Below are 12,769 nucleotides of genomic sequence, written 5' to 3'. Positions count from 1 at the left end.
GTGCCTTCAATAAGGCTTTGAAGGAGGGGAGAGACATGGTCTGTCGGATATGTGGAAGGGAAGGCGTTTCTGGCCAGAGGTAGCATACGGGTGAGAGGTCAGTGGCGAGAAAGTCGAGATCGCAGAGCCATACCTCCAAGGGTATCATGTCTGAAGATCTAAAAACCCCTGAACTACCTCAGTATTCAAAACCTGAAAGCATAATTGACTCTGAATGAAATACATCCCACCCAACAGATGATGCCTCTTTGAAAAATGAATTTTTTCTACTTAATAACGTCAATGCGTGATTTACAGAAAAACAGAGCCAGGGCCACGACTCTTGAGTCTAAGGTTGAGGTAGGGCTGCAACCTCGAAAGGGAACCTGGAATCATGCTGTATTAAACATGATCCAAATGGGGGGCGGGGAGGGACCCAAACAAATCTGTGACCTAAGTCGGCGATTCAACACTAAAGAGCAACAACCTCTCCCCTAACCTAGAGAAAGCTAATCCCATGGGTACTATTGAACAGTGACACCAGAAGGAGCTCAGAACAGCTTCTTGGATTCTACCTGCCTCTGCTTGAGGAGTAGTCCTATTAGGTTTAAACAAAGCGGGACCCAAAGCCTTCCCAGGGCAAAAGCTGCCCAAACTCCTGGGCACTTGGCTGGGAAATTATTTCTGTTTCTTTTGAACAAATGGAGGGGTGAAAGGGGCAGCAGAATTATTATCATCGTAATTATTATTATTCTCAGCCCTTTGACCCTCAGCCTTTCTTGGCTGAAACCAGATGGCCAATGGGAATTGAGGTCCCCGGGAAGGGCTAGAGTCTTTCTACATCATTTCCTGAATCCCCTTGATACCCACTGGAACATCTAATAAAGCCAATCTGTAGTTTCAGGGTCACGGCTTCTTCCACCCTCTGGAATTAAATCGGAAAAACCCGCTCCCTGTTGTTACTAGCTTCAGAGTGTTCCTTGTGGATTGGAAGATTCTGAAGGTGACTTCAGAGTCCAAATCCCATCTCATTCTGAGTTCTAAACTGAGACACATCAGAAATGCAACCTGGACTGACTGACTGTGAATGAGGAGGAAGATTAGGTTCAAGGGTTGAATACTGGGTTGTGAACACAATAAGTGCTCAATAAATACCATTTGATTGACTGATTCATCCCTAAACTCTACATGACTGTTTCCGATTTCAGAATAGCCGCAGCCCCTGTAGCACACATAAATTCTAAGTCAATAAATCAAGCCTTAAGGTAACAATTGCCTGTATCCCGATGACAATGTTTTGGTTTTAGACAAAGCACTAAGTTTTTGCACTGTTCAGAAGAAAATACTCTTGACCAGTATCAATAATGCCCCGTATTCCCAGAGGTTGCCATTCTCTGTAGGCACACCTAGAAAATCTGATTCCTGCATTTATTGAGCATCTACTATGCACAGAGCCCTGAATACTCGGTTTTCTCAAATTGTTTTGATAATGAGTTTTGCATGCAACGCTGTTAGGGAATTAGGGAACGCTCTCCCAACAACAGGCATCTTTCTGGGTAGAATGAGATGTGCTTTTGGAAGAAACTACTGTGTATGTGTGTATGATGTCAGTAAAGTTGTGGGTACTATGATACTAATAATACTTATTAAGCTCTTACTTTATGCAGAACACTGTACTAAGCATGGGGAAAGAATATACAAGTGGGCTTTAGACATGGTCCCTGTCCCTCGAGGGGCTCATGAGTTTTCCTAAACAGAGGGTTTGTTAAGTATACAACCACTGTATTATAGGAGAACTGAATGTACTAAGGACTTGGGAACATAAAACAAAATCAAAATCAGTTCTTGGACTCAAGGACCTTATAAAAAAGAGGGGAGATTGGTGATCTTAGAGATTGTAGGAGCAGGAAGAAAAGCAAGGAAAAGGAAATGACTGAATAAATAATGAACTAGCATCAGATGGTCAGTCTATACCATCTCTATATCTAAGTCTATACTTAAGTGCTGAGGATAGATGTAAGTATATCCAGGTAATCGATATGAATTGGGGCAGTGGGTATTAATTAGAGCAGGCTTCCTAGAGGAGCAAGGATTTTAGGAATGTTTTAAAGAAGGAGAGAGAACTGCGGTCCGGTCAATTTGAAAGAGGTGGGTATTCCAGACAAGAGGAATAATAAAATGGCCAACAGCTTTCTTTAGGGCTGGTTAAGAAACACTTGGAGACAGCCTCACTCCCGGCAAGGGAGGATCAGACCGAGGGCCCGCCAGATGGACGTCCTGGGAGAGGGGACTGGCTATGAGCAGCAAATCAGGACTGGCTGGCTTCAAAGTGTTGAAATCAGAATTCAAAAGGCAGCAACCCAAGACCATCTGGCAATGTGGAGTTCAAAGCATAGTTCCTGTATTCTGTTAGAGGGTAAGCAAATTGAGGGCAGGGAATTAGGATCCACTGACTCTTATATTCTCCTGAGTGTTTAGTGCAGGGATCTGCACACCTTAAGCCCTCAATAAATACCACCAATGGACTGAAAGCAGGTCCCAAGGATGGACCACAGTTAGTGTCTGAAAAAAGAGAAGCATTTAAAAACCAGTCAGACTCTCATGATGGAAAGAAGATTGCCAAATCAAATTAACGGGCAAGCTGGGTCACTCAGTACCTGGCAGTGATGAGTACTCTGAAGTGAACTGGTTAAGAGACTCAGTGAAAGCTTTGGCCTCAATTAGATGCCAGTAGCTGTTAATCATCTGTGCTGACTTTTGACTCTTCACACACTCCTCTATGAAGCATTAACTTTTCCAGCTTATAGGTCAGAGGAAATCCACTCTCTCATATTCATTCACTAAGGACTTTGTTGAACTCAGCAAGCCGACAGAGTTGGAGAAATAAGAAATGGCAAAACGTAGGACCTTTGTCCACCCAGGGGTTTGTATCTGACACCATGGCTTCTGAAAGCCATTTCCAGCAAATGTGAATAATTATTGTTTCCAGAACACCCACAGCCCAGTGTAAGAAAAATGAAAGGTCCCCCCTTCAGGGAGAATCTCCCCTTCTAAACTATAAACTCTGGTGGACAGGGAATATGTCTACTAAATCTGTTGTATTATACTCTCCCAAGCACTTAGAATGGTTCTCTACACACATTAAGAGCTCAGTAAAAACCTATTCTATTTATTCGGACACCCGGGACCTGCTTGAATGATCTGAATTGGCTGGGTAAGGCAGCTGAGCCCCCAAATTACTGGAGAATTGCCCAATTTTCTGCCTTGATCTGGCTGCAGAAGGAAGTCATAACGTCAACTCCGTGAGTTGTGACGTAATAAACCATGTGTCTCGTGAGGTACGGTACTTTGAACTCCCGCCTCAGGGTACGCAGCCAGATGAAGCTGGCCCTGGGCACCAACAAGGCCTAGGAGAAATCCCCACCGAAAAAAAAAGAAGAGTAAACAGACGTTACATAAGTCCTGAGCAGCTCGACAGTCGTGATTCAGTTTTGATTCATGAATGAAAAGAGACCTACTGGAAGGTGTTTTGAGGTTACACCCCCTTAAAAGGGGAACTTTAACACCTTAGCCCTATAGCATTTGTGCAGATATACTTATACTCCATCATTTCCCCCATCACTAATCTATCAGGAATCTAGAGAAATAGCATGGTGTAGTGGGTAGAGCACAGGCCTGGGAGTCATGGGTTCTAATCCTGGCTCTGTCACTTGTCTGCTGGGTTATCTTGGACAAGTCACTTCACCCCTCTGAGCCTCAGTTACCTTATCTGTAAAATGGGGATTTGAGACTGTGAGCCCCATGTGGGACAGAGACTGTGACCAAGCCGATTTGTTGGTATCCACCCCAGAGCTCAGTACAGTGCCTGGCACAGTAAGTGCTTAACAAATACCATAATTAATATTATTATTATTTTAATGTTTAATGTCTGTGTCTCCTTCTAGAGACTAAGTTTCTCATGAGCAGGGACTGCATCTACCAACTCTGTTGTAATGAACTTTCCCAAGTAAAGTTAGTGCGCATTAAATACCATTGCTTGATTGATAAAGGAAGCAGCCAAAGCTTGCTGGATGGAAGTCCCTGTTCCATTTCCAGAAGCGGGCACTGCCAAGATGTACGACTCAAGCAATAGCTGCACCTTTCCTCAGGGCAGGCAAGCAAGGGCTATTCCTAATGAACTGGAAAAGGACCCTCCTGGTAAATGCTCAATGAGCTGGGACTCCAAAAATGGCTACAATCAATCAATCATAATTATCGAGTGCTCACAGTGGGCAGAGCATTATACTAAGACCACAACAGAATTGGTAGATACATTCTCTGCCCACAAGGAGATCACATTCTAGAGCTTCAAGGAACATGTCTACCACGTCCATCACATTGGATTCTCCCAAGCATTTAGTACAATGATCTGCACACTGCAAGCATTCAATAAATAGAATCGATTGATGGATTGAGTTGGAATCTCCCCTGGGAGTGGCTCAAACCCTCAGGCTTACATGTGGCTTCAGTCTCCCCGAAGCTGGGGGAAAGGAAATGCATGATGACTTCAGTGAGGCAGCAATGATTTATGGCTTGGAGCAAGTGGTTAAGTGTGAGACTTTGGAATGAGTAACACAGTGATCTAATCACTCTGCTTGTGATTCTAATCATCACGTTGGCACCAAGAGATGCAACTTTAAACAGAGTCTTCTACTTCTGGCCCTGGAATGGGGAGCTGCTCTTCTGAATTAGAGGGTTTCTATGGGCTGAAGGAAGATAAAGTTATAAAGAATAGGAATCTGTTTACAGAACGCAGTTGTTAGTATTTACATGTGCCCAGGCAGAACTTTAAGGATAGAAATATATTTATGCCTCACAAAGATTTTTTTTAAATGGTATTTGTTAAACATTTACTATGTGCCAAGTACTGTGCTAAGCTCTGGGGAAAATACAAGATGTTCGGATTAGCCGGTGACCATGACCCACATGGGACTTACAGTTTCAATCGTCATTTTATAGATGAGGTAACTAAGATTAGCAGAAATGACTTGCGCCAGGTCACAGAGCAGACAAGTGGTAGAGCTGGGATTGGAAACCTGATCCTCTGACTCCCAGGCCTACGTATTCTCTTTCTACTAGGCCATGCTGCTTCAATTATTCAAGGGATATCTTCCATCTATCTTGCCATGCTGTGCCTATGACCCTACCTTGGTTACTGGCGGTAGCCAGTCAACCAGTCGTATTTACTGTGCATTTACTGTGTTCAGAGCACTCTTCTAAAGCTCTTGGGAGAGTACAATATAACAATAAACAGACACATTCCCTGCCCACAACGAGTCTACAGTCTAGAGGAAGCGATAAGGATGGGATGAGTATAGAAAAAGGATGCATGATTATAGCAGGATCAAATTATATAAAAATGTGTTTTACTATAGTCGTTAAAAAGGTATCATGTGTTACTGCCAGTCAGAGAATGAGATGTCAACAATGCCATTTTACTGAAATAAAAGAGAAAAAAATCTAAAATCCATGAAAAGTAATTGGTTTGCTATTGATTTTAAGGGTCATCCACTCTGGGTGAAAGCGAGTATCAGCTAAACATTCTATAAAATAGTTTGAAAGAGAAAGGGAACTGGCATAGTGAAATCTCATATTGGTTACGGCACTATACAAAAGTGCAGTTCTGAGTTCTGCCTTTTAATCTACTCAACAGTGATGAGGAAAACAATTGAGAGCACTGTTATAAACATAATGTGCAAATTCAACGTTGGGGAGGTAATAATAATGTTGGTATTTGTTAAGCGCTTACTATGTGCAGAGCACTGTTCTAAGCACTGGGGTAAACACAGGGGAATCAGGTTGTCCCACGTGGGGCTCACATTCTTAATCCCCATTTTACAGATGAGGGAACTGAGGCACAGAGAAGTTAAGTGACTTGCCCACAGTCACACAGCTGACAAGGTAAAGAGGGATTAAAAGAAAGACTCAAACAAGCAGATTAACCAAGAGTAATATCTCCTGGCAAAGGGTCTCCAATAAGGGGTAATTCCATGGGACTGGTAAACTAAATCAGTTTTGCTGAAGTAATTGGAATAAAGCCCCTTATTCTTACAAAAAGGTGTCCAGGGATAGTGAATAACCCCAAATAGTTGTAATCCACCTTAAATGCCTTATCCAAAAGCCTATACCACTAGATCCCCTACATCCCACCACTGGCATAGTCAGAGAGTTATTTTTCCCCGCTGCACCAAAAGGAAACCCAGTGTTGAAATTTTTTGTGGTATTTGTCGACTGCTTACTATGTGCCAGCCACTGTTCTATGCCCTGGGATAGACTCAAGGAAATCCGTTCCCACATGGGGCTCACAGTCTTAATTCCCAATTTACAGATGAGGGAACAGACACAGAGAAGTTAAGTTAGTTTACCAAGGTCACACAGCAGACAAGCGGCAGATCCGGGATTTGAATCTAGGTCCTTCCAACTCCCAGGATCATGGTCTAGCCACCAGACCACACTCCTTCTGGATATGACCAGACAGGCACTCCACAACTGCGGGGGCCAAGAATTTGCCGGGTCATTTTAATCTACCACTTGAAATAAATAACATTTTAGGGCTGTTATGAGCTTATGAGGAATTTTCTATTCTGGTTTAAGTACTCGGTCTTTGATCATTGTTTGCTCGTGCTTCACTCTCTGTGCCTGGAAACACTACACAGCTGCAGAACTGAGAGATAGCAAGATGGGGTGAGGGGGTGTTGAGGGAGGATGGGATGGGAAGAGGAGCATCCAAAACCCAAAACAGTTGGGAAAAATAAGGTACAGCACAAACTACTTGAATTCTGGCCGAAATTTTATGAGGACTAAAATGTCTTCTCAGAAACTCTGGAGAATCAGAGAGACTTTTCCATTTGACCTGGTTCATTAAAATTTTTCAACTGACTTGAAGCACTTTCCTCTTAGGCTACAACTTGTAAACACATTTATTGTCTGGCTTCTACTGGTTTTAATCTTCCTCTGAGTGCTGGGTTTCATCTGGACTTTCACCCACTTTCCTGCAATCCAGTTCACCTATTCGCATGATTCTTCCATAGTCTAGAACATTGTTCATTTTTCCAGTTTCCTTTTTTAAGACAGCAAAAAATGGTATTTTTTTTGTCTCAAAAGAAGGTACATCTAAAATAATATTTAATGTTAATGTTGGTATTTGTTAAGCGCTTACTATGTGCCGAGCACTGTTCTAAGCGCTGGGGTAGACATAGGGGAATCAGGTTGTCCCACGTGGGGCTCACAGTCTTAATCCCCATTTTACAGATGAGGGAACTGAGGCACCGAGAAGTTAAGTGACTTGCCCAAAGTCACACAGCTGGCAAGTGGCAGAGCCGGGGTTCGAACCCATGACCTCTGACTCCAAAGCCCGTGCTCTTTCCAGTGAGCCACGCTGCTTCTCACATTCTACTTGAGGCCTCCAACTTCAGAAAATTTCCACATTCTACTTGAGGCCTCCAACTTCAGAAAATACAAACATCAAAGTACTTACCAAGACACTGTCCATTCCAACCTCTGAAGCCTTCTGTACAGGGAACACATTGGTAAGAGCCAGGAGAATTAACACACTGTTCCTCGGGACAGGTACTTGGGGTTGAGCATTCGTCAATATCTAAATAAAGAAAAAAGCAATTGGGATTAAGTTCCTATAACAGTCAATCAGTGGTATTTATTTAGCACTTACTGTGTGCAGAACACTGTACTAAGTGTTTGAGAGAGGAGTAGTGTGGCCTTGTGGAAACAACATGTACATGGGGGTCAGGGGACCTGGATTCTAATCCTGGCTCTGCTAATTGTTGCTGTGTGACCTTGAGCAAGTCACAACTTCTCTGGTCCTCAGTTTCCTCAACTGTGAAATGGGGATAAAACACTTGTTCCCCCTCCTACTTAGAATGTGACCCCCATGCCAGACTGGGACTGTGTCTGACCTAATTAAGTTGTACTCAACCCGGCGCTTAGAACAGTGTTTGACACATAGTAAGAGCTTACCAGATGTCATAAGAAAAAGTGCAACAATGCTGAAAAACCTTAATCTCACTGTCATTACTGGAAAGTTTTCTGCTTGGTTGCACATAGCTGTCTAATTGGAATAATTCTATTTGAAAAACATGCCAAGATTGTCCAATGGATCCTTCCCAGAGAGGAGAGGTGAATCCAGGATCTAGTTGGTGGGAGCGGTCCCTGAGGACTGATTCTACATCCTCCCCAGCCGGTGTTGCTGGCATTCTCTGCCTGGACACGCTTGTCTTGTCTTTTTTTAAGCTGTAGAGTCATCTCTGATCCATAGCGACTCCACAGATACATCTCTCCCAGAATGCCCCACCTCCACCTGCAATTGTTCTGGTAGTGTAACCATAGGGTTTTTTTGGTAAAAGTATGGAGGTGTTGACCATTGCCTCCTCCTGTGCATCAAACTTGAGTCTGCACCCTCGACTCTGTTCCATGCCGCTGCTGCTCAGCCCAGGTGAGTTTTGACTTATAGCAGATTGCCTTCCACTCACCAGCCACTGCCCAAGCTAGGAATGGAACGGGTATACCTCTGCTCGACTCTCCCCTACCATAGCCGAGACTGGTAGAGTACTGAAAACTCTCCAAATGTGATCCTGAGAGGGGACCAGGACATGCTGCCTGAGTACAAAAATCAATGTGGAAAACTGGGGGTGGTTTGTTTATCTTCCTAGACTCCCTAAAATTTCCTCCCAGTATGTTGATGACAGAGGGTTGTTTCTGTCCAGAGACGGGACTCCTTCAGCAGAGCACCAACAATGGGAGACCATTAGGAGAGATTGGGAATCACCCAATAGCTCCAGAATTCTCAAGAAGATCTGTGCTCAGTTGTGGCCAGTTTGTTTTCCATCCTCGGTGACTGGATACTTTCCTAAGGACCCAGCAAACCAGTGTGTTCTTCTCACATCAGGTACCCAGTGTCATGAATGTGGAAGGCATCCAGTACAGGGTCCTGGACATTGTAGGTGACCAGCACAGTGTTCTGCACAAGGTAACCAGTACAGAGCTCTGCACAAGGTAGGTAACTAGTACAGTGTTCTAGATGTAGTAGGTGCCTAGTACAACACTCTATATGTGATTAAGTACTCATGAATGAATGAATAAAAAGCTGGGGAACAACTATGGGTCGTGGAAAGATTTAGGAAAATGGTAGATACTCTGTTCGCTACTTCAAGAATATGCTAACAGTTTACATTTAAACTATTTACATTTAAACAGTAAAAGTAGTTTACCCTTTTAATAATCTTGAGATTGTTTTGAAAAACATGAAATAGGATGAAGTCAATTAATGGCATATACTGAACGCTTACTATGTATAGGATGAAAGATAAAGGAGGTGAAATGAGAGATAGATCTAAATTAAGTCATCATTACCTAGCTTTAACTCCTCCTTGTAATCCACTTGAGGCTTGCATGCAGGATAAAGAAGAAACTTTTGATAGCCAACCAACAGAAATATCAAATGTATATAGCAAGCCAAGGCTAATACCTTTCAATTGTCAACAGTTGGTCAGGGAACCAAACGGTTCAAGCCCAATGGGCAGAAAAGGCTCCTCAGACCCACAGCACTTTGGTCATTGTTCACTCTAGATAAATTAGAGTTTAGCTGGAACTCCAGTGTCAACTTTCTCACCTGATTCTCTGAGAGCCTGCACTAAGAGGGAGCAAAGGGCACACTATCGTTTGTACTGAAGCCCACAGGAACTCAAGTGCAGATTCTACAAGGGGAGGGAGGTGGAGACACTGGCAGGAGAGATGGCTTAAACCTCCAGGTACCCCTGACACCTGGGAAGAAGTTGTCTCCATATCCACGCCCTCCCTGGAGTACCTTGCTAATAATTTTGCTAATAATTCCAGGCTCCGAAAAAGGTGAGAGTGTGAGGGGGGGCTGTCAGGGTATGAGCATATTTCGGGGGGGAGGGTGGGGCAAAGAGGGGAAAGGACTGAGGCCTCCATACGCAGGGACACTATTTTTAACCCGGAAGACCGAGCCTCAGTAAGGCAAAAAGGGAACATCCATATAATCTGATTGAGGAATAGTAATTCCATTCACAGCAACAACTTAATGCTGTAGGAAATACATACTTATGTGGGAGAGCTGAAAATGATGTTACTACAGTGAGTAACAAGTCAGGACATTGAAAAAAGCATGTGTGTGTGTATGTGTGTGTCTGAGTTTTTCAATCGGGGAAGCTGCATGCCAAAAGATGGTGACACATGGTGTTTTTTTAGGTCAGATGTTCTGGGACTTCTTGTTCCACACACACACACACACACACACACACACACACACACACACACACACAAAGATGTGTGCCAGTTTCATATTCCAAATTGCAGGCATTCCACTGGGAAGGGGAGACTTTTTTATTGTAGAAACATAAAAGCTGAACTGAAGAATGCTACCAAGCCCCAGCCTGGTCTGAGGGCTAGAGAAAATGGTTCAAAGTAGAAGGCTGCTCCCAGGCTATCCAATAAGTCACCCAGGCACTCAACCTGAGTTCCCCATGTGCAGTTTGGTCATAACAAAGCCTGTCCCTTACATGAGTGGGGATGTGTGTGTGTGTGTGTGTTTGTGTTGGGGGGTGGGGGGGCGGGAATCAATGAGATAATGTCTGCAAAACACAATGAAGTCCTTGGAGAATGGCTCTTTTTGAATACATCTTTATAAGTGGCAGCTGGGAAGGCCTTTAGTGAGCCAAAGAACTGGGGAACCTATGGTTCCAGCGCATAATGAAATTAGAAAACAGAGCATTCCTGGCTTATTCCTTGCATCATGGTCCTTTTGCAATGGTGGCAAAAGGGAAATTCAGGACACCATCTCTGGCTGGTAAATGGAATGAATCAATAACGTAGCAATGTGTGATTTTTCTCATGACTTCAGTCTGAAGGGCATAAATCATTTCTGGAATTATCACTTCCTCATTTCTTTCCCCGTCCCTTCTCATACCTTCAGTTTACCATCTCCATCCAAGATGCAGAAGGAGGGCCTAGGTTCAATCAATCATATTCATTGAGTCCTTCCTGTGTGCAGAGCACTACACTAAGTGCTTGGGAGAGTACAACAATCAACAGATAATTCCCTCCCCGCAATGAGCTTCCAGTAGGCTGCACTGATAGCTGGAGCCATCCAGATTGTGAGTTGATCTGGCAGGATAGCACGGACAGGAGGAGGGCAGGAATCTCTGGATCCTGCCCCTAAGGGCAAAGAAAGCTTTGCCCTTCCTGGCCCCAATGGATCTATCTTAGTACAGTGCTTGGCACATGGTAAGCACTTAAAAATCATTTTCATTGTTCTGTTGTATTGGACTCTCCCAAGTGCCTACTACAGTGCTCTGCACACAGAAGGTGATCAGCAAAATAGTAAATGCTCAATAAATACCACCGACTGATTCACTGTTCTTATTATGCCTATTAATCATCTTGCAGAGGTCACAGAATAAGATCCAAATCTTTCAGGGAGTGGGGCTCCTGGATGGCTCTCTCTAGACTATAAGCTCATTGTGGGCAGGGAATGTGTCTGTTTACTGTTGTATTGTACTCTCCAAAGTGCTTAGTATAGTGCTCTGCACATAATAAGCACTCATTAAATAAAATTGACTGGCTCAGAGGAGCAAGACAAGGGAAGATCTCAGATTTCTCAACCTCTGCCTGCTCATTTTTGCTCAGAAAAGTCATGAGCAGAGAATAGAGAGTATCTTGGAGGGCAGTTAGCAGCTACGCTTGTGCCTTCATCAACATTCTTGTCCTTTTCCATGCTCCCTCTTCTCTTCCCAGCCTAGGGTGACTGTCAAGAGCAGGACTTTGGAGTTCTCTGGGGAGGGGGGCCTAGTGTACGGAGCACGGGTCTGGGAGGCAGAAGGACCTGGGTTCTAATTCCGGTTTCGTCACTTGCAAGCTGAATGACTTTGGGCAAGTCTCTTCACTTCTCTGTGGCTCGGTTACCTAATCTTTAAAATGCGGATTAAGACTGTGAGCCCCATGTGGGTAAGGGACTGTGTCCAATCTGATTAGCTGGTATCCGCTTAGAGCGGTGCTTAACACATAGTAAGCACTTAACAAATACCATTGTAGTTCTTAATATTATTACTCTGTGAAAAACATGCTGAAAATGAAATTTATATTTACTCCAAATGTATCATCCTCATCAATGGCATTTTTTGAGTGCTCACCGTATGCAGAGCAGTGAGGAGAGTGCAATACAGCGGAGTTGGTAAACACGCACCCTGCCCACAGTGACTTTACAGTCTAGATGGATAGTCTTAAAACCAGAGCTACCAAAATAATACTTCACTGCCCTCTGCTTCATTTTCCCCAGAGTCTCTCCTGCACTTGTCAAGGAAAAAACAAATGCAGTTATCATCTAGAAGTTGGATGGTTATCCCGTGACTGGAATAGCAATGGGAAAAGTGTAGGCTGGCAAGGAAGGTAACCATATTCTGCTTTGTTATGACAACTCACCAGAAACGTCACTGAATTGTGGAAAAACAAAATGCTTATAATCCATCATGAAGACTAGGATGGTTTTATATGCCACAAGTGGGAGCTGAAGCTATTTCAGACAAAATTAGTTCACCTCAAGCTCTCATTATAGAGAAACAGCAAGATTCCAAGACAAAACACTAGGAAGAAAAAATTCTCCACACAAATGGAAAAGTAAATGCATTATGAAAAGGAAAAAGGAGTAGATGAAAAAGTCCAAAAATTCAGTGTTGCTTTGTGGCCCCCGAGCTATAGCTGTCACGCTACACTGATCTCA

At 43.6% G+C, this 12,769-nt stretch overlaps 1 protein-coding gene and 1 non-coding gene across 10 annotated transcripts in view; both read right to left on the bottom strand.

Moving 5' to 3' along the window:
* The window catches only part of LTBP1 (latent transforming growth factor beta binding protein 1), a 416,540-nt gene that overhangs the window by 114,676 nt on the left and 289,095 nt on the right, over positions 1-12,769 (bottom strand). For all 9 annotated transcript variants that reach the window (XM_029058450.2, XM_029058420.2, XM_029058428.2 and 6 more), the window contains one exon: positions 7,496-7,615. In XM_029058450.2, coding sequence (XP_028914283.1) covers positions 7,496-7,615 — 120 coding nt within the window. The remainder of the gene's footprint in view (positions 1-7,495; positions 7,616-12,769) is intronic.
* On the bottom strand, positions 8,478-8,616 carry LOC114815896. The gene has a single exon (XR_003763693.1). It is a non-coding gene; the product is annotated as a small nucleolar RNA SNORA7 (small nucleolar RNA).

The sequence above is a fragment of the Ornithorhynchus anatinus genome, chromosome 1, assembly GCF_004115215.2.
Source record: "Ornithorhynchus anatinus isolate Pmale09 chromosome 1, mOrnAna1.pri.v4, whole genome shotgun sequence".
NCBI lineage: Eukaryota > Metazoa > Chordata > Mammalia > Monotremata > Ornithorhynchidae > Ornithorhynchus > Ornithorhynchus anatinus.
This window is presented reverse-complemented; position numbering and strand designations above follow the sequence as displayed.